The 25,197-nt window shown below is 41.4% G+C and overlaps 1 protein-coding gene across 1 annotated transcript; it reads right to left on the bottom strand.

Annotated features, from left to right (window-relative positions):
* Positions 1–1,643: 1,643 nt before the first annotated feature.
* Positions 1,644–10,705, bottom strand: NMD3 (NMD3 ribosome export adaptor). The gene is made up of 15 exons (XM_057421812.1): positions 10,638–10,705; positions 10,261–10,395; positions 9,747–9,843; positions 8,636–8,716; positions 8,422–8,550; positions 7,797–7,887; positions 7,537–7,615; positions 7,123–7,219; positions 6,720–6,837; positions 5,923–6,068; positions 5,138–5,250; positions 4,523–4,595; positions 3,897–4,003; positions 2,973–3,043; positions 1,644–2,533 (listed from the first exon to the last, which is right to left on the bottom strand). Exons 1-15 carry the CDS (start codon positions 10,679–10,681, stop codon positions 2,400–2,402), a joined length of 1,515 nt encoding a protein of 504 aa, XP_057277795.1. The 5' UTR covers positions 10,682–10,705; the 3' UTR covers positions 1,644–2,399.
* Positions 10,706–25,197: the final 14,492 nt, after the last annotated feature.

Below are 25,197 nucleotides of genomic sequence, written 5' to 3'. Positions count from 1 at the left end.
AAACAGATGCATGAAAACTCAAGCGATATACTTAGATTTATGACTTGTTTGCCTAGCAGCTACAGCAGGAGACTCTTCCAGGCAAGACTCTTGCTGAAAGATGCCTGAAACCTAATACAGATTGGCAATGGACCCTGGCAGGGGGAGGAAGGGGTAGGAAGAGCAACATCTCCAGTAACAAACAGGATGACAGACAAGACAGCAATACACCTGAAATTTCTGAGACACACTACTGAAGAAAAATATTAGAGGAAGGAAAACTCTTGATCAAAATAGCAGTTTAAAATGAGCTTTTATTGCTCCCCCTTCACCTGCCAACAACAGGAAGCTATTGCCAAACTACAGCAGATAAAGGCTTCATCATTTTTACCTCTGTCAGAAGAAATCAGAACCCAAACTGCACCTCATGTGGATACTAGAACACATTCATTGCCCACAGGTTACAAATTAAAGTTCTCCAGGTTTGGCCCAATGGTCACTGGAATTGAGTTTATCTCCCCAGCACTACTAGCAGATGTAGCTACTGTAAAATATGTGCAATATTTACTGCAGTGATAATTCAGATTATGCAGCTGCATTCTCATATGTATCTTTTAAGCATGGTTTTACACCTTCCCTATACTGAACTAAATTATCATCATGAGACAACTTGTACCTTTAATTCCCAGCAGCTTTATGGAGTTTTCTTAACCGTTTTACACAGTAAAAACCCATGACAAAACTCCCAAGAGCAGAAGCAGAAGAGCTTAGTGTGACACAGAGTAAAAGATGGCACTGCTTACACTGCTAACAGACAGCTTAGAGCTTCGCTGCATCAGAACTGTCTTTGCAAATTCCAAGTTTTCCCCCTTTACAAGTGGATTATTAGAAGACTGTGAGGCAGAATAAAAACTAAGTATGAGTAACTGCTAACTAAACCTAGCTCCACTTTTTACAATCAAAAATACCTTTGCCTTAAATGGTATAACTGCCTGGGGTCACAGGTAGCTCTAAATCCCAGAGATTCACACCTGCTGGAAAACATTTAGCAAAACCTGACACTTAAACTAAAGGATAAGAATCATTCACACATGGCAGGAAGCTGAACACAAACAACTCCTTGATTATTTCTTAGCTTTTCTTTGAGGCCTTGAAAGGATGTGAAGTATGATGAAATAGAGACTGGTGCTCCAGCCACTTTCTCTGGCAATACTACAGGGAAATAGCATTATTTTCAACCCTCCTATTACAAGCAGAGGCAAACTATAAGTGTTCTCACTTAAGCTATACAGATCCTTGATAAAGGAATCTTTTGTTTGATTAATCCTACACATCTTTATTTTTTCAATATTACATTGTTAGAATTTCCCTCCTTTACAGATGCCAGTTATTTCAGAACATTTTTTTCCTTACATTAAAAAAAAAAATGCAGTGGCAAAATCATTCTAAGCTGTGCTTCTGTATTTACATCAAGTTAAATCAAATCTGTATTCTCATAAACTGTTAGTAGAATTTTTATTGAACTGCTTCTGTGCAGAAACATGAATTAGAACAAGATGGATTTAAGAACGTAATGTCCTCCTACATCACTTATGTTCTCTTCAGGCTTACAGCAGAGTGAAATTTGATTATAAAGTTAACTAAAAAATGATCGACCAAAAATAATGTGTGGAGCTTTTTAATAGTTCATACCTGATGTATTAATTAGACATTATGCATATTGCTTTAATCCACTCATACAGGCATGGAATATAGTACAACACTCATCACACTCAACAGAAGTCTCCAATTTCTCTCATCAAGGGCTGCATCTTCTATCAATCTACAGGGAAGTTTCTTGTGTGTACACAACATGGATCTTTGGAGTTCCTTTACCAAAGGAATAGAAGCTACATTCTTGAGCTTCCCCAACACACTGTTGTATAGAAAAAAATCAGTATCACAACATGCTTCAACCATCATGCTGAAAAGATTAAGACAGTAAAAATCCTTCCCATGTGAAGAAATTAAGGCAGTAAACAGTAGGTAGGTATCCTACCTACAAATTGGGCAAAGAATAATGAAATCTCTCCCTCTAGACATCCTTCTTTATCAGTTGTCTTCAGCATAAGCCAATTGATTACTCCCAATGGATAACTCTGATGATAGTCAGATGACCTTTACACTGCTGAAGTTTCAAGGACAGAGCTCTCTGGGAAGGGAAGAACATGTAGAGCTTATACTGCAATGTCTGCACCAGAAATTTAACTTAAATTGCTGATTTTCTAGAAGATATATATAAAATATTAATTCAGGCCCATTACTTAGGTGTATAGCAGTAGTTATCACATCACTTTGCATGTTCATGTGATCAGTTTATGTGTTTTAGGTACTTTTTCCTTAGCAAGGGAATATTTATTGCATTGACTAATGCACTATTCTTATTCTGTCATCATATTTGCTCCCTCCCCACCAGTAGCATCCTCAGAGATATGGAGATCCTCTAGCATTTCAGCCAGACTGATTCGTGGAGGACCATCCTCATCTGTGTCACTCTCCACTGGAACATCTGCATCTAAACACACACAGAAAAAAAACCCCAACAGATAAGCAAACAAAATACCAATCCCAAGGAAGGAGAACTAAAAATGTAACCCCCCAAAACAATCAACAAAAACAACTAACAAACAAATCCCTCCTAAAACAAACAATCCCATGGTAATGGCACTCATGGAAGATACTATATTATGTATCAAATCTTCCACCAACCAGCAGAGTTTATGGGTGTGGGAGAAAATATGCTTTTCTCTCTCATGTTAATGACAAGCAAACAAAACCTATCAACATTCATACAGTGCATGTGAAATATACTGAATACCTGAAGCTTTTACACTACAGCATTTTTCTAGGCATGAGGAGTTCAAATAATCTGAATATAGAACTTTAGTAAACATATTTTGACTCAAACTGTCATGATTTCATTACATGCAATTCAGTGGTTAAAAAGGCCTTACTTCTGTAGATGTTGACATTCTTCCTTATGGCTTCATCTTCTTCGAGATCTTCAAGGAAGTCTTGGTATTGTCTGTAAAAGATGCTTAACCTATTTACTCACTTTTCCTTTATGCAAATTTATAAAACAAAATTAAATCAAAGAAACACAGCTCCAAGGAAGGACTGGAATTCATAGTCTTTCAGACAGGCTGATAGCATTCCCACATTTCTAACTCATTCTTTCCACCTTTTTTTTTTATTATCACCTATTAGTTTCCAAATAATTTGCCTGTCCCCATTTAACTCTAATTTTTTTTACTCAGTTGAATGTTATTTAGATCTGCTGTTGCTGTATCAGCTTTGTCACTGAAAGAAACAGTGACAAGCATATTTTCGCATAAGAGTCCCTTTAGCTAGACAGACAACAACTGTAAGGTATACAAACAATGATTCTGGTATTATTCACTTGTCTCACAATTTAAGCTTTTCTGGGAAAAAAAAACAAACATAAAAGTACCTTTCATATTTTCCAACAGTAAACCTGAAAAACCTGTAGTGTTATCTTTAACATTTCAGAATTCAATCTGTTTCCACACCCACTGGCCTGCTGTCCTCAGCATCCTCGGTTCCCCAAAAACTGAGCAGTCAAGAGAGGATAAGCCTAAGAAAGGTGCGTATATTTAAAGCACTCCTGCCTTACATAGATATATGTAACACAGACATACTGCTCTTCCAAGAACACTGGTATCAACCTCTCCTATGAGCCACCATCATGCTCAGACAGAACTAGCACCTTTTGCTTGTGCCCCCTTGATACACATCTTAGGCATTACATTGCACTTATCCTCAGTGGAAACTGAGGAGCGTTATTTCTACACTTCTATATTTCTAGGTGCAGTATCCCAAGTTGAAGGGAATGAAAAGCTTCATGGCAGATACCGAACCTTTCATCATCTGTATTCATGCCTTCTCTGTCCCTTTCCAGCTCTTTCAGCTTCCAGTTTCTGCGACGCTGGCGTTTGGTACGATCATAGCTCTTCTTTATTAATACCTACAGTGAAAACCAGCACGTATTTACACATTCATACCTTCGATGCTACTGATGACACACTTTCAAAATCCAAAGCAACACCCAAGTCTAGACTTGGGCAACTGTAAAATCAGCTGAACAAGTATCACAGTCAGTCTGGCACCGAGATGTTTCATACAGAATTTATATAGCATTTGTTAATTCAAAAGTTTCCAAATACTTTGGATTATGTCCTGAAGAGAAACACACCTGAGCTGTAATACAGTTTTCACCACACAATGCATGGTAATTCGAACAAGAACAACAAAGAGTAAGGCAAGTTAATGAATTATCTAACTACCACTCAAGTATTTAAGTGGTGAAAAAACAATTCTCAAAATTATATCCTATTCACATTTCAATATTAATGCCCCTCTTTTTTATTTCAATATTAATATCCCCCACTCACTACAAAAATAATGAGTGTTTATTATAAACCCATACTTCCCAATGCCCCAGGTAATGCAGAGAACCTTGTACAGATAAAGAAAATGGTCTTACCACATCAGGAATATTGCGTGGGTTCATCTTATTGGCAAACTCATCATTTAAGTTGCAGTTCGCTAAGTCGAATCTAAACCAAAAATACTTATTTTATCCTGCCCTTTTATGCAAGTCTACAAAATCCAACTCAATGTATCATATCCCAAGCTCCTGAACCCAAACTTCAATTCCACTGAGGTTCTGCTGGGCTCACAACAGTTCCAAAAACATTCATGTTTTAGCTTGTTTGAGAATCGCCTGACTTGCCTAATCTTACAAAAATTTTGCACTGCTGTATAAGATAACTACTATCTAACAGAAAGATCTTGCCTAGTATTTTAAAAGTCCCCCCATATATTTGTGTCTAAACTGATATTCCAATCTGCACTCTAAAGACAATACTTCAGCTCTCTTATTACTAACGACCCTTTTGACAAGATGATTTCTGCTAGAAACAAGTATTTTCCATACTAGAATCATCTTTTGATGGCCAAGATGGAAGATTCTACCCCTTTTGCCGATTTAGAGATCAGAACAGTTCAAAACTTTCTCAATAATATACAAGCTTGTAAAGAATCCAGATAATTCAGACATTAAATAATCATTTAATAAAAACCAAGAAACAGAACAGACCCTAAGACAAGGTCGCCGGGATTCAGAATGTGCCCCAAGTGGGTACAGCAGAAATACTGATGATCCGTATTCAACTCCGAGGTTTTCTGTACCCAGGCTTCAGCCAGCATGTGCTTGAGGAAGGAAAAAATATAACCCTTGTAATCAAACGCAGTTTAACTGGCCATGCCATTAGAATGTTTGCACTGCTGCATTACTGTTTTATATTACATTTGTAATTAAACTTGTATTTCTACATCAAGCATCAAATGCATTGGTTGCTACTTCTCATTTTTCGTCTTTACAAAAATAAGGTAATGGACAGGCCAACTACTTTTCACAAGAATCCACAAAGGCTATTTCTACAACTAGACATTCATTTCAATTTTTTCCTTCATAACTTTCAACCACATACAACTTCTGACCCAGAAAAAAAACCTTCTAGTGCTGATTCATTAACTCTGATTAGAAAGAAAAGCTTCTACACTTCAACAGGAACAATTTAATAATTGAAGAGTTGCAAAGCTAATATAAAACAACTTCAGTAATAAGAGTAACAAGTAGAGTTTAAGCTGTTCAACAGAAAAGAATTTCTGAAAGTGGAATTCACACAATGCCTGTGCAACTTCCAAACCACTGTCCACATCTTCTTGAGAAGATTTTTCTGTCTTGCAAGAAGGCAAGACAGAAAAGCATGTATCTGACTGCAAGGCAGAATGATTGAGAACAGAAATTCAGCTGAGTAGGGGAGAGAGGGCAGAAGGCAGCCTAAAACACTGAATCAAACAGAGAGGAACTCTTTTTACCTTATTGGATCTTGCTCCTGCACCTGCACCTTTTTTCTTTTCTTGAACCCGATTGATATCCATAATGATAAATTCCTCCAGTTGTTTGGGCTGGAACAAGCTATTGAAAGGGTGGCGCCAGTAGGTATTCCCATCAATTTCAGCAACTGGAAAAAACACACCAATGTGGGTAATAAATGACAAGGGAGAGAAATTCTTGCAAAGAAATTAAAATGACAAGGAACCATTAGGCAAAATTAAGGCCACTGCCAAATGTATTTTGTTCAGGTTTGCTATTGTAACACAAGTACTTAGGACATAACCCATACTGCAAATGTGAGCAGCTGAGCTGGGACAGACAAATCGCGTTAACACGTGTGAAGCACAGACCTTTTCATTCACAAGAATCCTTCTCAGATGTAATCCTTATTAGAAACATTTTGCTGGTAGAGCTTACCAGCATATACCAATCAAAGCAGAGTGCTTCTGGTACTGCAGCTAGAATCACAATCCAGGGAAAAACTAGATGCCATCTAATTTTAGAGGAATACATCTGACAAACGCAAGTGCTTAGAAGAGGCCAAGAACATCAGTGAACTTAACACTGAGCCTTCTCATTTTACCTAGGATACTACAGAAATCAAGTTTAGAGAACTATGTCCTAGTTTGCTATTAAATTCCTACATCAGTGATTGTACAGATAAATTTACAACATTAAGATCTCAAAATAAATGATTTCATGAAATCAAAAATAAAAATAATTGTGCCAGCAGAAAAATCAGATGCTGCTGCAGTGCAGAAAAGAACCTGCAACTTACTCTGCAGAGTGCTAGGATCAATGAGGTGAATAGCACTTGTTACTCTAATGCACACACAGATCTGGCTCATGTTCCCAAGGCTCTGTGCCAGTTTTGGTGACAGGCATACAACACTGTCCTGCATACAAACAGAAAATAATTTACACTCAGATTTACTTGATTTTTAATCAAGTATTTAGAGAAAACTTCTTTAGAGTATTTAGGGAAATAGATTTTTAAACTTTCTATTTCCAGTTCTCCACCCTGTAACTTCCTCAAAATAGTGCTATCTCCACTTTCCTTGGTTTGTGGCAAGTAGAGCCCTTCACATCCCCCCAAATACACAGCAAATCAGGCTTTCATCATCAAAACTAAACTCCACCCACTTCATACAACATGCTGAAGATGAAATACAGAACGCTACCTTGCATATTGGAACTATTTCCACAGAGAAAGTGCTTTTGTAATTGTAGACATTACTATGAATATCATGCGAGATCAAACGTTGGGATGATTTTGATCTATAAGACAAAAATAGAGCCTTCAGGCAACAATAAGGACATTACTTGGAACAGGAGGTAATCAGCACAAAGTACAGCAATGGAAGTACAGAGCTATATACTACAAATACAAAAATTAAGGAAACAGAAAAATGCATGAGGGCTAGTTTTAAAATGCCTAAGAGGAAAATACAGGACTTCTGTAGAAGGTATTTTGTGTTTTAACTAGAATGCAGGTTCTTTACACCTTCACAAACAAAATTCTTTAAAAATGAAAGGACAAAAGACATTTCCCAAAAGCTTTTGAGTACCCATAGCAATAAAGGTAAATGACATACCTAGATGGAACCGTACACTGAAGAAAGTCTACCATCTTCTGGGCCTGTTGCTTTGAAGAATAATAGAAATCCAGGCCATCTTAAGGAAAAGAAAGCTTGATGAACATTTCAAGTACTATGTGGTTTTTTTTTTTTTCAAATACAATACACACGCTAAGTAATCTCCTGCTTACCCATACATAGCTACTAGCATAAGCACTCTTCCGATATCAAACAGGTTAGTCTATTCTACCTCTAGACTAACAAGTTCCCTCACTTACCATGGATTTCTTTGATGCGAAGCGTATTTTGATGAAGCCTGTGTTTTAAAATCAGCTGCTCCAAGTAGTAGAAAGTCTTCTTATGCAGAGTCTAAAACCAAAAATAAAATTATTAGGGTTATTTATGAACTTTCTAGTGTAAATGCAGTATCTCTAAGTGCTTATATGAAGGGGCCATCTAGAGAAAGACCAGTCCAAAGCCTATTCCAAGTAACCAAAAAGATTCAGAGATGCGCTCTAAGTGTACCAAATAATTTACAGCTTTTGTTTCTCATTTTTGTGTAACTGGTTGTTAGAGACTGTTTCTGAATATTTAAATTTTCTTTCAAGAAAATACTATTTGTCCCACTGTTTCTAACACTACCTTAAAATACAGGATATTTAGTACTTCACAAAAGAACCTCCTGCCAGCCATCATTTAAAAAGAATACACTAATAATACTAGACAGAAGAAAGTTTTTCTAAACCAGCATCTGTAAGAAAAACAAAAAAACCCACTTTGAACATAAAATTTATCACTTCGGCAGTGTGCAAGTGAGAGTCCATCTTTTTCTGAGAAAATCATCCAAATATTTGTCTGCTTGATTGTTCTGCCATCAAAAATGAAAACTCAGTTTGCCTCTACCTTTTGTCTGACTTGCACTACAGCTTTCCAGAAATCCTTAGCTTCAATCCTATGACAGTCTTCACACATTTGAGACTGCACTATATATTCCACCACAAATACTTGCTGAAGAACTGCTCCGTTTATCACCTGCAAAACAGAAGTTTAAAAGATTTCCTCAGTAGCTCCTGTTTACCATAAAAGACACACAGTGAACACCATACACTCTGATTACCTCTTTCTGAACAGTCAATTTCAGCTTCAGCCTCTTAGAATGAGGTTCAGTCCAAATAAAACCTGCATCAATCAGCCGGACCTGCCAATGGGAAAGAACATGAACTTGGCTACTGCCCACGCATGTTAAAAATGCGCAGCTCTAACTACCACAAAACACAAGCTTATAGTTAATAGATCCTCAGCCAAGCAGCAGTGAATAACCTTAACTAAAACCATATTTATCAGTACGCCCAACCTAACTGATAATGCTTAGTTAGTACACCAAGTCTGTTCTACCTAAAGTAATGGCAATCCAAACTCAGACTGTCACAGCAGAGTAACTGAACACACTATTTGACACTATTGCTGGATGCCACATAATGATGAATTGGGATAGTATAAGTTTCCTCAGGACCTAAAAGCCAATTTCATCTCTAAAACTAAGAACATGCAAATTTACTGCAGAAAAAGACATTTTGTACATTTAAGCACTAACCTGATAGCAAGAAGCTCAATAAGGCAATCTAATTCAAACCTTGATTGAACAAAATCAATTGATTGAACAAAACAATTTTTTGCCTAAAACACTATCTCAGATTTTTTTCCCCTGGTAAGACTCTGAACCTAAGAGATACTTTATTCAATTTAAACACTTTACTTCAATTTAATCTATATATACCCCTGTACAACCCTCTTTCATGTTGTTATAAACTGGTAAGAAGTATTGTATAAATTTTAAAAAACTGTAAAAAGAAAACTATAAGATTAAGGTGCATTAAAAACATATTAGTTTCCTTCAGTTAATTATACTCAACTCCCTTCTATAGAGTAACAACTGTGCAGTACACTGCATGCTTTGAAGTCACAGAACTGAAATGCAAAAGCCTCCTCAGCACACTTGGAAATTTTTTGTAAGAGCCTGTCCTTACTGCATTCTCCCAAATTCCAATATACAGCTATTTAAGATGAGACTGTCACTCTCTCTGTGTACTAAAAATCGGTTGATCAGCTCTACACAAGTACAAACAGCTGCACTGTAAGGATCGAACCCTGCATAAGTTACTGGGACCACTTTATGCAATACCAACCAAAAGACATGCCACGAAATACCAATAGGATTAGCATCTAACCTTGCTCAGCGAAGCTTTGATTTTTTTAAGACACAAAGCAAGAAGCTCTCTTGATTCTAAGGTACACTGGATCCAGGTTCCTGGAGGCTGAAGATACCTATGATACATTTGATATACGATATATATAATGAAACATTTTACAGTACATTAAAGCAGCTTCAGTAATTTAAAACACTCAAAAGCAGATATTTCCCAGGCTTTCAGCTTTAATATTAACTATGCAGCTACAATTTTTGCCTCCCTAAGCACTAGGATTTACACATTTCAAGTACATTCACACTCTTACTGTCATCCTTTCACTTTTTTCTTTTCAAAGACCATAAACATACTCATTTAAATATCCTACACTCTATATACTCACACCTTTCTACTTCCACAGGAAAATAAATACAAGAACGTGCCAAGAAATCATGAGACCTGAAGAAAGCATGCACCGGGAAAGGGTGCCGGACACTGCCCCACTTCCCAGCCGCACCGAGGACCGGTTCCCCTCAGGAGGGGCCCGGCTGCCCACCTTTCGCACTGCTTGCAGAAGTGGAGGGTGCCCTGCTTGGGGATGCCCTCGGTGATGTCCACCTGGGCCCGCAGGCACCCCACGCACATGTTGGCCGGGTTGGGAGGAATGGGTATGCCGCAGTGGCAACAGAGACTAGAAAAGAAGGAAAAAAGTCAGTCACAAACAGCACGTCGGGGTAACGGCCACAAGAACCCTCGGGGGCAACCGAAGGCTCGCAGAGAAGTTTTAATTTATTTTTTATTCTATTCTCCCCTCCCCCCAGAGAAAAGCGTCAACTCCCGCCTGATTCATTGCCACCCAGGTACCCCCCGCGACAGCAGATCGCCCCGAGGCCGTCCCACCGCCGGGGCCCGGCCGTCGCCGCCAGCACTTACATGTTGCCCTGGGTGGGAGCCGCCGGCCCCGCCATGTACTCCATGTCTGCAGCAACACACGTGGCCCCGCTTCCGCCCGTGAGAGGAAGGGGAGGAGCGCTTCAGCCCGCGGGAGGCGGTGGAATGGTGGCTGGCTCCGGTAGCTGTTGGTACGTGAATGCCGCTTGGGAATAGCAGCGTGATTAACGCTTACTGGAAGCATTAATTATTGTTTCTTTGAAAATCAACCTTGTATTCTTCCCATGGCCGACAGACTTATGTCCTAGTCGTTATTATGATTATTTTTTTTAATGGAAGTGTACTACATTCATTTATTAGCATGGGGACTAATCTGGCAGGTGTTGCACATCTGCAAATCCTGATGAAACTGGTTGGAACGTGCAATCAGGAGTACACAAGGAGGTGATCCTGTTCAACAGTAATTAAAGGCTGCTGCTAATTTATCTTAAAGAAATACTGCTCTAAGCAGTGCTATTATTGTTTTGACCTATTTTTCAACTGTGGCTGAACATCTCCAAATACTTCGGGTGCATTTTATACAACTGAATGTCTCCACATAAGTGCATTTTGAAAAGAATTTCCAACTTTGGTGGAAAGAGTAGGCACGTTTGGCAATAAATTTACATTACTTTCAGTATTGATTTTGAAAGACGCTAGTTTCTGAATTAACTGGCTACATTTTGCATCTGCTGGCAACTTCTCATGGCTTTGTAGGAACGGGAGTTCCTGAACTCCCTTTGTTTACTCTGAGGAATGAGATCATGTTTGGTGTTTTTTTTTCTGAGAATATAGATTATAGATCATACACAGTGTATTATGTGTTTCAAGCCTTGATGAATTACTCAATCTTCGATTTCTTTATGAAATATACTTCCTATGAATTGCAGGTTGTCACCTGGTGAATCTCACATTGCAAGAGGGGTAGGACAAAGCCTGTATTTATGGGAGCCAGACTGCCTGAGATGTCAGTGGGAGAAGAATTTGATCTGAATAATACTTTAAATATTTTCACTGCAGAATTATTTTCAACTGCAGTTTCCTCCACCTTATTTTGATGATAATATGTTAAACCCTACCTCAGCTCAAGGCACAGCCAAAGTCTGCTGCCAGTTAGTATCAGAGCTACGTTCTTTTTAGTCACCAAGGTACTTTGTATTGCACCTGCAAGCTCTTGTTGCCCTGTGGCTTCTACCCATCCAAATGTAATTTGCATGTTTTAAACTGTCAAAGTATCGTTACAGCCTTAGCACTACTTCTGAAAGATTTTACATCTTTGTACGCAATAAACAAGGTAAAAAGCACACCACAGAATTGCCTGAGAACTTTAAAAATGGTGGGTCTGGATTTCAGAACCTATTACCTTGACTTTGGCTATATGTTGGGGGCTGGCAGATTTCACCATCTCTTTTTAGGGAAGATTCAGCATGCAAGGGAAAGACAGTACTTGTGTAGTTGTTGGATAGGCAGATTTAAACCGGTCTTCGTCGGCCAGTAACGGTCATTTGCCGAGGTGAGTGCCTCCATAGAGGAGCCTTCAGCTCCGGAGGAAGGGGAAACCCCACGTCCAGGAGCCCCAGCTCTGAGCGGCGACAGCCACCGAGGGAGCCTCGAGCCCTCGCCAGGCCCCGCTCAGGAGGGACGGCCCCGCCCCGAGCCGGTAAAGCCCAACCCAGGGAGCGCGTGAGCAGCGCGTGGCGCGGCGGTTGGCGCAGGCCAGCGCGAGGGAGATGGGGAGCGCTCGGCTCAGGGCCCCGGTCTGGGAGCCCCGGCGGTGGCAGCGTCGGCACCAGACAGAGGCGATGAGAGGCGAGGCTGCAGCGCAGAGCTCGGGGTGCAGAAAGGGCCTGCACTGGTCTCGTGAGGCGAGGGTGCGCGGTGGGCCGGGCTGTGCTCGGTGCGCCCCGGTGGAGGTCCTGCTGCAGCAGGGGCTGAGCTGCGGGACACTGTCAGTAGCTGGAAGGGGTCCGGGGAGCTGAGAGGGAGCCGGGCTGCTTGCTCAGGCTCAAACTGTTCAGGGGCCGCAAGCGGCCACCGTGGGGCATACAGAAAAGGAGGAGGTCATCAACCCAGGGAGCTGGGAGCTAGTAACGTACAAAAAAGGAGGAAGAGGACAGTTAAAACCAAGGGGCTTCCTCTGAAATCCACATCCCCACCCAGAACCACTTCACAGCTCTGCAGGGGGCTAATGAGGAAACACCCACTGCACCAGATGAACAACCAGCTGATGCACCGGTGAAGAGAATCACTACTGGTGCCTCCAGGAGAAAGTGGTGGGTCACAGTAGTAGGTGGTTCTACGTCGAAGGGCGCAGAGGCACCTGTCTGTTGGCCTGACCCAGTGCGTTGCCTAGCAGGGGCTCGCATCAGGGATGTTGCTGGGAGGCTGCCTGCTCTAGTAAGTCCCACTGACTATTACCAGCTTCTGGTGGTCTGGTGATACAGACAGCAGTAGCCTGGGACTCATAAAGGACTACGAAGCCCTGGGAGATGTGGTTAGGGTCTCTGGAGTTTTTTCATTGTCTTTTTCATTATAGCTTTTTCATTGATTGTCCAGGTCAAAGGGGAGGACCTGAAAAAGGCCAGGCGGATTTGGCGGGTTAATAAATGGATAGAAGGGTGGTGCCATAGTCAGGGGATTGGTTTAGAACATGGGAGCTGATCTGGGAGGCCAGGTCTACTGGGGGCTGTTGGAGCTGGTCTGCGCTGCTTTGATAGGGGACTTGCCAGGCTGGTCAAGGCAGCTTTAAACTAGATGTGTTATAGGAAGGAGACATCAATTCATCCCAACACTTCCAGTCAGTTGCCAGCACGTGTAATAAACACTTGAAGCAATGCAGAGCTATTTCAGCTGCTCCAGCCAATGAGTCGGGTTCATCTGGAGCTTGGCTTAGATGCCTCTAAACAAACTCCTGTATGGGGAATAAACAAAATGAATTAGAGATGTGTGCACATCTATGGGGGTATGATATCATTGGCATCACAGAAGCATGGTGGGATGGCTTTTATGACTGCAGTGTTAGAATGGAAGGTTACAGGTTCCTTAGGAAAGACAGGCAAGGCAGATGGGGGGGGAACAGCTATTTATATCAGTGATAGGCTAGAGACTATGGACGTGTGTCTGGGGACAGGTCATGGTCAAAGGGAGAACAGCAATGGGGGACATTACTGTGGGGGTCTGTTAAAGACCGCCTGATCAGGAGGACTCTGTGGATGAAGTGCTCTATAGACAGATAAGAGCAGCCTCACACTCACAGGCCCTTGTCCCCATGGGGGACTTCAACCACCCTGATATCTCTTGGAGGGACGGTACGGGCCGGCACAAGCAATCCAGGAGGTTCATTGATTGTGAAGACAACTTCCACACAATCAAGTCATAGAGGAGCCAACAAGGAGAGGTGCCATGCTTGACCTCCTGCTCACCAACAGGGAGGGGCTGTTTGGGAATGTGACACTCCAGGGCAGCCCTGGCTCTAGTGATTGTGAGGTGATCAAGTTTGAGATGCTTGGGGCAATGAGAAGGGCACAGATCCAGCTCACTGCCCTGGACTTCAAGAGAGCAGAATTTGGCCTCTTCAGGAATCTGCATATTAAGGTGGCCTTCTATGATGGAGCTACAGAACTGATGGATAGGGGAAATTGGTCTCATCCACCTGGACTTGGGCAAAGTGTTCAACACTGTCCTGCACAACATCCTTGTCTCTAAACTGGAAGGACATCAATTTGATGGGTGGGCCACTCAGATAAAGAATTGGCTGGATGGCCGCACGCAAAGAGTTGTGGTCAGTGGCTTGATGTCCAGTTGGAGACCAGTAACGAGTGCTGTCCATCAGGATTCAGTGTTGGGACCTGTCTTATTCGACATTGTTGGTGACAGGGACAGTGGGATTGAGAGTGCCGTCAGGAAGTTTGCCAATGACACTAAGTTATGTGGTTCGGTTGATAAACTGGAAGGAAGGGATGACATCCAGAGGGACCTTGGCATGCTTGAGAAGTGGGCCAGTGTCAACCTCATGAAGTTCAACCAAGCCAAGTAAGTGCAAGGTCCTACATGTGGGTCAGAGCAATCCCAGGCACAGCTACAGGTTGGGCAGAGAAGAGATTCAGAGCAGCCTTGTGGAGAATGACTTGTAGGTGTTGGTTGATGAGAAACTTAACATGAGCTGGCTTCAGTGTGCACTTGCAGCCCAGAAAGCCAACTGTATCCTGGGCCACATCAAAAGGAGTGTGACCGGCAGGTTGAAGGAGGTGATCCTGCCCCTCTACTCTGCTCTCATGAGACCCCACTTGGAGTATTGTGTGCAGTTCTGGTGTCCTCAACATAAAAAAGACATGGAACTGCTGGAACAAGTCCAGAGGAGGACACGAGGATGATCAGGGGACTGGGGCACCTCCCATATGAAGATAGGCTGAGAAGGTTGGGCTGCTCAGCCTGGAGAAGGTTGGAGACCTCACAGCAGCCTTCCAGTATCTGAAGGAGGCCTATAAGAATACTGGGGAGGGACTCTTCATCAGGGACTGTAGTGATAGGACAAGGGGTAACGGGCTGAAGCTTAAACAGGGGAAGTTTAGGTTAGATATAAGGAAGGAGTGCTTTACTGTGAGGGTGGTGAGGCACTGGAACAGGTTGACCAAGGAAGTTGTGATGCAGTGTTCAAGGCCAGGTTGGACGGAGCCTTGGGTGACATGGTTTAGTGTGAGGTGTCCCTGCCCATGGCAGGGGGATTGGAACTAGGTGACCTTAAGGTCCTTTCCAACCCTAACTGTTCTATGATTCTATGATATTTCCTCTAAATCAGTGGCATTTTTATATGTTGGCTTATGGGTAAAACCTTACTTGCAGTAGGATGGCATTAGCCAGAGGCCTGATATGTTAGGAACTCATTTATATTGCATATTATTTAAGTGAGGGTGAGATTAGGTATGAGTATAAATCATGCAGGCTATTAGTTTCTTCTGTGTGATCACCACGTCTATGGTAATGCCTGTAGAAAAAATTATGGATATGGGTTTGTTTTTCAGCCCTGTCAAGCTGCATGAGTTTCATTTGTGGTGGTCCAAATTAGTCTTTTAAATGAATACACTACATTTGGGAAGATCACTCTGTATTTTTGCCATTCTATGCTAGCTACTGTCTTTACTGATACTGCAGCCAGACTTGAAGGAGCAAGGCCTGGTGTGCCTTCAAACCAGATGTGACTGTCCCTCACTGCCCTACCAGCTGCTAAGGGACTATATACGGAGCACAGAAGGAGATCCCTGTTTGGAAGAAAACAGTGCATAAGTACATTTGTGTGATTCTTTACGCTACGTATGTTGGGCAGTCACACTTGTAGCAGGAAATATGAAACTGCAGTGTGGAAATAGAAATACCGGGTTCAGAAGTGTTCCAACTGTTGATAATTGTGATAAGTGACTGGAGGAACACAAAACAGAAAAATAACTATGAATGTGCCCAGTTGCTGTTATAAACAGGCCAAAGAAAGGTGCAGGGGCTGGATTTCAAGCTGATCTGGATGTGCTGCTGCATGTGTTAGTTCTTATTCATTCTCACTGAAACAGCCATGAAGTGCTTAATGTCATATATAACACCAAAGTAAGAAAAGGGCAATAACTGCTTACCTTCCTGGAAAAAAAACTTAAAGAAATTATACTTCTAATGTGGGCTGAGGGTTGAGTGGTGGTTTTCTTTTTTTTTTTCCATTGCAAATGTGTATGGAGCTGTTATCTGAAGTGCAAGATGGTAACTCATTAGGACATTTCAGTTTTCACAGCTTCATTTAATTTCCCTTTTCACCCAGGAGCTGCAGGAGTTATGACTGTGTACAGGCAGTGCTGTGAATTTAAAGATGGCTTTGTAAATTCTGGCAGCTTGGATGATAAAGCTGTACGGTCTCCACCACCAGCTACTCCAGTGCTAATGATGGAGAGTCGAAAGAGTGAGGGTGAAAAATGTTGTTCCCCCTTCTGTGATTGCTGCTGTCTAAAACTGTATTGGCATTTCCATGTATGACTGGTTGCATGGAGTTCTTAATACTCCTTAGGACTCCCTAAGGTTAGAAGCATGGCAAGCAATGTGTGTAAGTTTTTGTTTTACATTCTTTCTTCACAGAGTTTGGGGGTGGAGAGTGATTTAAATGTTTTGTCACTCTTTTCCATTTGGAAGATTTACAGGCTGACATAAGAGTGTCTGGGAGCAAAATAGTCAGTATGAAAAGTATGTATTTGATGATCCTCTGCATCCAAGTCTATGTGGAACTCACTTGTTCACGTAAGGGAGATCCCGTGATATCGTGGCATTGCCTGAATGTTGCAGTAGTCACAAAAGGGTAAGCAAAAGGCCTGGCTCCTCAGTGGCTCGGGTCCTACAAGCTTGTTTGTATTGTACATCTTGTCTTTCCAAAACAAGTCTGTTTTGGAAAATGTTGAGGTCCATATAGTTGCTCCAAAGGTTAATCCCACAAGTAAAGGTTCTACAGTGAGGTTTTAAATAACTCAGTTTCTTCTAATTCCAGTTACAGGATCAGAAAATATGAACTAGTGAAAAATCCTTTTTTTGCAGATTGCTGTCCCATAGGCAAGCTCCTGACCCTGCCCTTGCACCAGGAATGGCCCTTGGCACTGATTTCTAAGCCAGTAAAAATTTAAGCAGAAGAGAACTAGTAGTTTTTGCTGTCAGTGAGCTGTCTGGTGAATTTAGACACCTGCCTGAATCTTAGCTCCTAGTGAAAAGCAGGTCAGTTTTCACTGATTTCTTACCTTTCCCTTTTCTGTTTTCAATGAGTATTTAGTATCATGCTTATGCTATGTAGTACTTTTTTACTCTTACTGTTCATTCTGTAGGGTCTATGTAATCTGTTACCATAAGCACACTGCTTCGTCTTATCCTCCATTATGTTTAATTTCTATTCATTAGGTTATCCAGATATTTAACCACTGTGCGCACTGACATTTGAATTATATGAATGACACTGAACTCATATGCAAGTCAAGATGAGTTTATCCTAAGATTTGCAACAAATTTTGTATCCAGTCTTCAGATGTACTGCTTGGTCTCCAAGCTAACCAAACAATACTGAAGTCACAGCATTAAAAGCATCTGTGATATGTAAAGGAAAACACACCATTTTAAAACAGTTTTAATAGAGGTTTTCTCAAATTCCTATATGTGAATAACAGGCCCTTGAGTAAATACCTGTATGTATTTTGCGTAAAAGCTCAAGTGCCAAGGCAAGAAAAGCCAGGAGAGCATTTGTGGAGCTGTGCCAGCCAGAACAGATGGATCACAGCAGCTTGATTTTCAGTAGATACGTCAATAAATAGAAGAAGCATTGAATGATAAATTCATGGAAAAGATTTTCCTGTGATTAATTTATCAGACATCTGAGGTCAGTATTTGCTCATGTAAACTGAATCCAGGAAAGGAGGTGGCAAAGCTACCAGAAGAGCTCCTGGGACCTACTCGGACCTTCCAACAGAGAGGTTTTGTTCTGGATTACTGTTTTCATTAGCTGTTTTAATTTAAAGGTAAAACTCTCAAGAATTCAAGAACAAAACCAAACATGGTTTCTTTCTTTTTTTTTTTTAAATATTCCCTGTGAAATAAATTTGGGATACAGAGCAGTGTGCACAGCTTCTAGTACATTCAGCACCACCAAGACAAATATTAATAAAAATACCCTCATTTAACTGTAGAATTATATTAAGAACATTCAGATGGATACATGGGAGGGGTTGTGTAATAACAGTGAAACATCTCTATGATCTTTACTGGTGTCAGATTTAGTTTTTTTAAGAGGATCCTGCTGACATCTAGCCTGTATTTTTAGTTATCAAGGTCCTGAGCATGTGTACATTCCTGGCAATTTTACTCTTCTTCCTGTTGCATCAAGTGATAATTTGGAGGATTAAAGTAGTTTCTATTCAGAGAGCAGACAAGTAACAGAAGTGTAGTCAGTACTGAGAGCGGGGAAATAAAGGTAGGGCTGCAGCCAAGTGAGCTGTTTAAGGATACGAGGTGGAGGCAGCAGCTCCCTGTGCCAGCAGTTCTTGAAGCCGTAGGAGATATTCGTGTGCAGGAACAGTCTGTGCCTTGCCTGGATGTGGGGCGCTAACTCCCAGCTCCCAGATTTAGTGAGCCAAGATCTGGCTTCAGGCAGGGACCAGGCAGCAGCTTTGCTGACCAGGAGGTATCTTCTCCCATATGCAGTGTGAAGCAGGGACTTTTACCTGCCCTGCAGGCGCAACTCGTCCCAAGTTCTGAGTCCTAGGAGGGGTATTCTCACATCCCCTCCATATATGATTGCTCTTCTCTGCTGTTCATCCTGTCCAGCTTTGTGTTTGCAGCTACAGCTTCATCTACACCACAGCCCTCCATTTAGGGTTTTAATCAGACATTGCCAAGTGGCCTGTTCCTTTACGAAAGGCTCTTGTTGCCTTTTATGGGTTGCAGCTGTAAAGTTGCAAACTAATAATTTCAGCAACACAGGCTGTGCTGTGCTTCAGCAGGGGTACTACTGTTTCAGCTCATCTTCTGTGGTCTCAGGGAGCAGTATGAATTGGAGGAGTAACATTATCTAATTTCACTGGGACATGACACTTCCAGGAGCTGCTTTCTGGGAGATAATCTGCACTAAATTTACTGGGATAATGCTCCAGTTATTTTCCAGTTCTTGGCTATGTCTTCAATTCCTTGTGAGGAATCCAATTAGCAATCCAATTTAAAGGATGAGCCACAAACATTATTACTACTGAACTTCAGACACAGGAGCAAAGAGAGCTGAAAAGCAACTTCTTTAAAATAGCTTTGCAACAGAGATCAGCATATTGTGACACTGCTTTGAGCTGATCAATAGATAAAACCTGTGTGTTGCATCATCAAGCTTTAATGGGCTTAGTCACAGCACGTATATGGTTTAGTTTCCTTTTAAGTAGGTAAGGTGTTGCATGAAACATGCATATAAGGTGTATTTGATCCAGTCCAGGCCATACTTCTTGAATAACATTTGAAAGAGCAGCAGCTTGTGTGCAGGCTGTGCAAGGGGTACCAGAGTGAGGGTAAATGCTGCTGTTTGTCGGCAGAGGAGGATAATTCTCTATCTTGCTGTGTATTGAAGCAGCTGGAGTAGCTGAATATTCAGTTTGCCAGAGGCAGAGGTGCTGGTTTTGTGCAAACCCAGTCCTGCTGCTGCTGTCAGAGGCAAAGTGAATGCATGCAGCAATTTTGCACTGAAAGGCATCCTCTGATTTGTAAATTCCTGGAGCCTTTTTAAGAATCACTGCTATGTCCTGGGCTTAGCAACAAGTGAATTTTTCTTAGTAGCCATTAAAAACCAAAATAACTTAAATGATAGTTACTTGAATAAGGAGAAATTCTAGATTCATGAAATAAGATCTTCTGGGTATTACAAGGGAAAATCCTCTTCATGCTAACTTCTGTCCTTCAGCAGCTCCTGTCACCCGTTTTGTGTTTATCAAACATCACAGCTTACTGTTTCTTGATAACCACAAACCCCAAAGATTTCAGGACAACCTGAGCAGCTCATCCTTTACACTGCCTAATGAACATGCTATGTTGCTAGAGAAAATGTTTTGGTAATTAATTCTCCATTGCTTTTTTATATTTAGCCATTGTTCTGAGATTGCAAAATGTTCCTGTTTTAAAGAGGGGTGGCAGTTTTAGTGCAGTACCTGCTTGAGAACCTCTGCAGAAATTACAACCAATTCCCACAGATACATTCAATTTAGCATTCGCTTTTATTACATTTTTTGCGGCTTAGTGTAAAAGATGGTGACGGGTCTTGTTACTCAGTTCAGCCTTCTTTAGCTGGGTTGGGGAAGAGCCGTGGCAAATTAATTTTAAGGAAAAGCATGGACAGGAGCCAGGAAGTGTTGCTTTAGTACTGGTATGTTTGTTACCTGTACCAGGATGCACTAGACCTGAGCCTCAGAATAAGAAATAATTGTTTTAAAAGGGTAAATATTTGCTCATCAGAACATGATAGGAATCTTAGAGACTGTGATACAGTAGCTGTTTGCTTTCCACTTGCCTTTTGTAATCTTCCTTGTTTCAGCTAAAAACATCTCATCCCATTAGTCGGCTAAAGGAAACCTGGCGAGAGGATATGTTGTGCTCAGAGATGTGAGACTGACAGGAGAGGGTTCATGCCACTATAAAGCCTGGACACTGGCATCAGTAAAATAAATATATTTTTGTAGAATTTATATTTTCAAATACTGGAATTTTGAGTTCCCATATGAGAGAATATGTGAAACATGGTATGCAGGTAAAAACATTCTGCACATCCACAATTGTGGATGGTATTGACAATTCCTAGACTTGCCTCCAGTTGGCTGGAGACAAAACCAGGCAGAGGAAAAGCCAAAAAGTGGTTCAGTGAACTTGTTCTAGAACCAAACCTGTATCCCTTGTCCTTTGGCTGGGATGTGCACTACTCCTCCTTGCTCTATCTCTGCTTTTGAGGGTAAAAACAGAGGACTAAGTAAAGGGAGCATACAAAAAAAAAAAATGGAGAGGGACTTTTTACAAGGACATGTAGTGATGTGACTATAGCGAATGGCTTTAAACTGAAAAAGGGGAGAGTTAGATTAGATATTAGGAGGAAGTTATTTACTGTGAGGGTAGTGAGACATTGGAACAGGTTGCCTGGAGAAATTGTGGGTGGTCTGGATGGAGCTTTGAGCAGCCTAGTTTACTGGAAGGTGTCTGCCTGGTGGGGCATAGGAACTAGGTGGTCTTTAAGGTCCCTTCCAACCGAATTCTATGATTCTATGACAGGATGATGGTGGAGGCAGGAGTTATGTATTTCAATGTGTATGGAAGAGTCAAAGATTGATAATTTATAGGGGAGAAGGAGGAGTAAGGAAACAAGATGATTTTGTAGGTGCAAATGGGAGGTAAAACAAATAGAAACAGTGATCCAGCTTTGCACTGGGCCATGTGGAGCCAGCTGGAAAGGGTAGGAAGGGAAGCTGATATAAAACTACACAGCTGGATGAATGGCCTTCACCAGCCTGGAGCAGCCTGAGGTCTGCTGTATGGCATGCCTTCCCTGGAGTGCAGCAGAGGGGAGGTGTTGAGTGGCTTTGTTTTTGTACATATTTGATGCCTTCTTCAGTAAGCAGTAGTCATATTGCAGCAGTCAGTATGGCAACCTTGTATGACCGAAATAATCCTCTGAGGCAAGGCTGGAGTGCAAAATAGTCCAATTCAAAAGAACACGAATACTGATCTGCGTAATTGTAGCTAATTTGTGCCAGTGAGTGTGGACTGACATACGAACATTGCATGAACGGCCAGGAAAGGAAAACATGGAAGAAGGAGAGTAGGAATATTCTGCTCACCCAGGGCTCTGCCAGATGACTTGAACGTGTTAGCATTAAACGTCTCACCAGTGGTAATCTGAAACAATGCTGAAGTAGCAGATTTGATAAATGTAATGGCAGGTAGCTCTTTCTTTTTTTTTTCTTTTTTCTTTTTTGCTTATGACAGTCCTCTGTGATGGTATATGCATTTTATAAATAATTATTCACCAAGATAAATTCTCAGGAAGAAGTGTTGCAACTTCAGTGGGTTGAATTTTTCTTTCCACCGCTCCCATCATGTTGGCACAGGCACGACATGGAGATCTGACACATAGCTATTAAAAGATGTCTGTGCAGGTATTGCTCAGCTATAAAATTGCAAAACCGGAACTTACTGTACGTATGATAGACTTTTAACGTAAAGGCACTGACTGTAGGTTGTTTTTTTGTGAGTGGAAACTTCCAAAGCTGATATGAATGCTTGCAGCTCATGATTTATTTATGGAGTATGTGCATTTATATAAAAGACTAGTAATGCTAGTTTTGCTATTGAAGATTTCTTGGAGAAACAGGCCATGTACCCAGGGCTACTGCAATAAGATGCTCATTTCAGTGGCCAAGTCCTGTGTTCTTGTAACAATGTTTGGATGGACTGGATTTTAGACAGCACAGTAATTCTGAATAGAAAGCTGAGATTGAGCTAGGTATGGGGCTCTGAGGTATTTTGGTGCTACCAAAATATAGCTGTGATAAGGAGGAGCTTTTGGGTACCAAAATACTCAGATTATTGGATAGCATGAGTCACATCTAGCCAGATGTGAAAGGCTTTAATACAGGAAACGCTTTGCATTTCTTGAGGTTTCTCCACACCAAGTGTGAGACAGCACAGACAGCTGAAAGCAGAGCTTGATGTAGGTATGCACACTTTGACAGTGGTCTAATTCTGCTTGACTTCGTCAAGTTGTACTGTTTAGTCTCATGTTAGGAGAAATACTGGAAAGGGAAGTCAAAAGTATTTGTGGTGTGGAGAGGGCTTCATGAGGTCTGAATATTATTTACCTTGAGTGAAATATCTGGTCCATTCTGTACTTCTGGTCTGCAAGGCACCAGAATATACAGAGTTGGATGTGTCTACTTGGTTTGCACCATCTTTTTTCCAGCTGTTACTTCATAAATCACTCAATCTATGTGCATTTGGCAGATAATTACTGTGTATTAGCTACCAGGTTTCTCTCGTTGTGCAATTTGTGGCTGTGGAGTATGTGAAGAACTGATAGAAGCTCTTTCCTTGCCAGCCTGATGGGTGAGGCTGTTTGCTGTGCCTTGTCACTCTGTCTTTTAATTACATTGCTGCAACCTTCTTACATCCCCCTCCAGCATTAGGGTGCTTTGTTCTTAGCTGGCCTCAGTGGATTTGGTCAAATACTCAATGATGTACATTTTACCTCCATTTTCTCTTTCTTTTCTTTTTCTTTTTTTCTCTTCCCCTTTTCCCTTTTCCCTTTTTTCTCTTTTCTCTCTCCTTTTCCTTTTCCTTTTCTCTTTTCTTTTTTTTTTTTGAGAAAACCCCAAACCACATAAAAAATCATGGCATGTAATTCATCCTTGAATATGACCTTGGAATAATGAAATATTTCTGATCTACTCCATGATTATGAAGCAAAGACAGGAGCTGTCAGAAAAAATAACTGAAACAGCACACTAGCTGACAATATGTCTATTCCTGACATGGCCACGATTTACCTTTGTTTCCTCCTCTCCTCCCTCTTTGTTCAGTCATTGTAAGCAAAGCAGAATCTGGTTTGGTGTTTTTTTTATCATACAGGTCTGCCAGATTTACTCTTGTTATCCATCGTGTAGCTGTTTCCATTCTCCTCTTTGTCCTGGTTCTTAGCTTTTTTCTCTTGCTTGAGGATGTGCCAACAGTAGTATGCATATTTTGCTGCAAAGGGTCCTCATGCATCTTTTTCATGTCACTTTTAAACCTAGATGAATGTCTTTGTAGTGAAGGGGTGCTACAGTTTATATTAAGCTATATAAAGCAATTTCTAGTTTTGAGCTTCTTTCTCTAATCTAAAGGAGGCCTTAGTTACTTTGGTAAAAACTCCAGGACAGCACCACCTTGGGGCTACTGGAACACCAGAATCAGGAGAGCTTATCAGCTTTTAGCTGTCCTGATGTAGTAACTACTGAAAGAAGCCTCTGAAATAAGTGTGGAGTAGACACCAGTGATAATAATTGTGAACTCTCAGAGTTAATTCTTACCTCCACTTATGAATCATGGCCTTACAGCCAGGGAGTTTCCATATAAGTTGCCTGGAGATATTTTCATAACTTGGGCTCCTCAAATTCTGGCAAAATATTGCTTACTCTAAGGAATAAATATATTAAGGACAAAATTGATTTTGCTTTGAACCAAGGTGTCCTTATTTAGTTCAGGCTGTTCAATTTAGTTCAGTTTTCCTTCCTGGGTGTAAGAGTAGAGAGTGAAAAAAATTCCTGTTTCATTACAGCTCTCACTGCTGGAGTTATGGGACGAGCTTTGTGCTGTTGTGCTCTCAGATTCCAGCCTTTGGAGGACCTCCGGAATATTGCAGATGTCTGACCTCCCTTGTCAGCTCACAAACACTCAGTACACTGAATTTTCAGTTTCCTGAGGTTTGAGGTAGTTTATTTTACCAGAACATTTTGGAATTTCAGCTCCCTTGATTCCCTTGCAACAAGTGTGCAACAGGGATGCATGTTGGGTGGAGTTTGCTGTGGCTGTAGGAGCTAATGATCTGAACGTTAGAAGGGGACTAGCTTTTCTACTGACTCCTCAGTTTCTGATCAGGCTTGGCTTGGAGGGGAGCGCTAATATGATCTGACGCACTTCAGGGCTTGTGCTGGAAAATTCTCCAGGCAGCTGGAGAGATTAGTGCAAACTAAGAAACACCAAGTAACTCAGCTGGTTTGGGGTTTAATTGTGATTATTGTGTCCCTGTCAGCTGACAGACTGTCCCACTATCTTTCTGGAAATAATGAGGAGCTGACCTGGTTTTGAAAGTTTAGTAGGAGAGGATGTAGGAAACTCACTGAGATGGTAGGACAAAGTGGTTCATCCTTTTTCGTGCAGTGTGCTGGATGCTGGTCTTGGGATATAGATGGGGCTCTGTTTTTCTCCTCCTCTGGGAATCAATGTCTGCAGCAGAACTTTCCTCAAAGCAGGAGGCCTGTGAAACAATGGCTGCCAACCCTTA

This window comes from Pezoporus wallicus, unplaced genomic scaffold (assembly GCF_028554395.1).
Source record: "Pezoporus wallicus isolate ANWC-B61680 ecotype Strahan unplaced genomic scaffold, APGP_CSIRO_Pwel_v1 scaffold_7402, whole genome shotgun sequence".
NCBI classification, from domain to species: domain Eukaryota; kingdom Metazoa; phylum Chordata; class Aves; order Psittaciformes; family Psittacidae; genus Pezoporus; species Pezoporus wallicus.
Note: the sequence above shows the minus strand (reverse complement) of the source record. Positions and strands in the feature narration are given on the sequence as shown.

Coding starts and splice junctions, on each gene's coding strand:
- NMD3 (XM_057421812.1), bottom strand. CDS start 10,681: ATGGAGTACATGGCGGGGCCGGCGGCTCCCACCCAGGGCAACAT. Junction 8,551..8,635: donor AATTGACTGTTCAGAAAGAG/GTAATCAGAGTG, acceptor TCTGTTTTGCAG/GTGATAAACGGAGCAGTTCT. Junction 4,596..5,137: donor CCCGGCGACCTTGTCTTAGG/GTCTGTTCTGTT, acceptor TTTTTGGTTTAG/ATTCGACTTAGCGAACTGCA.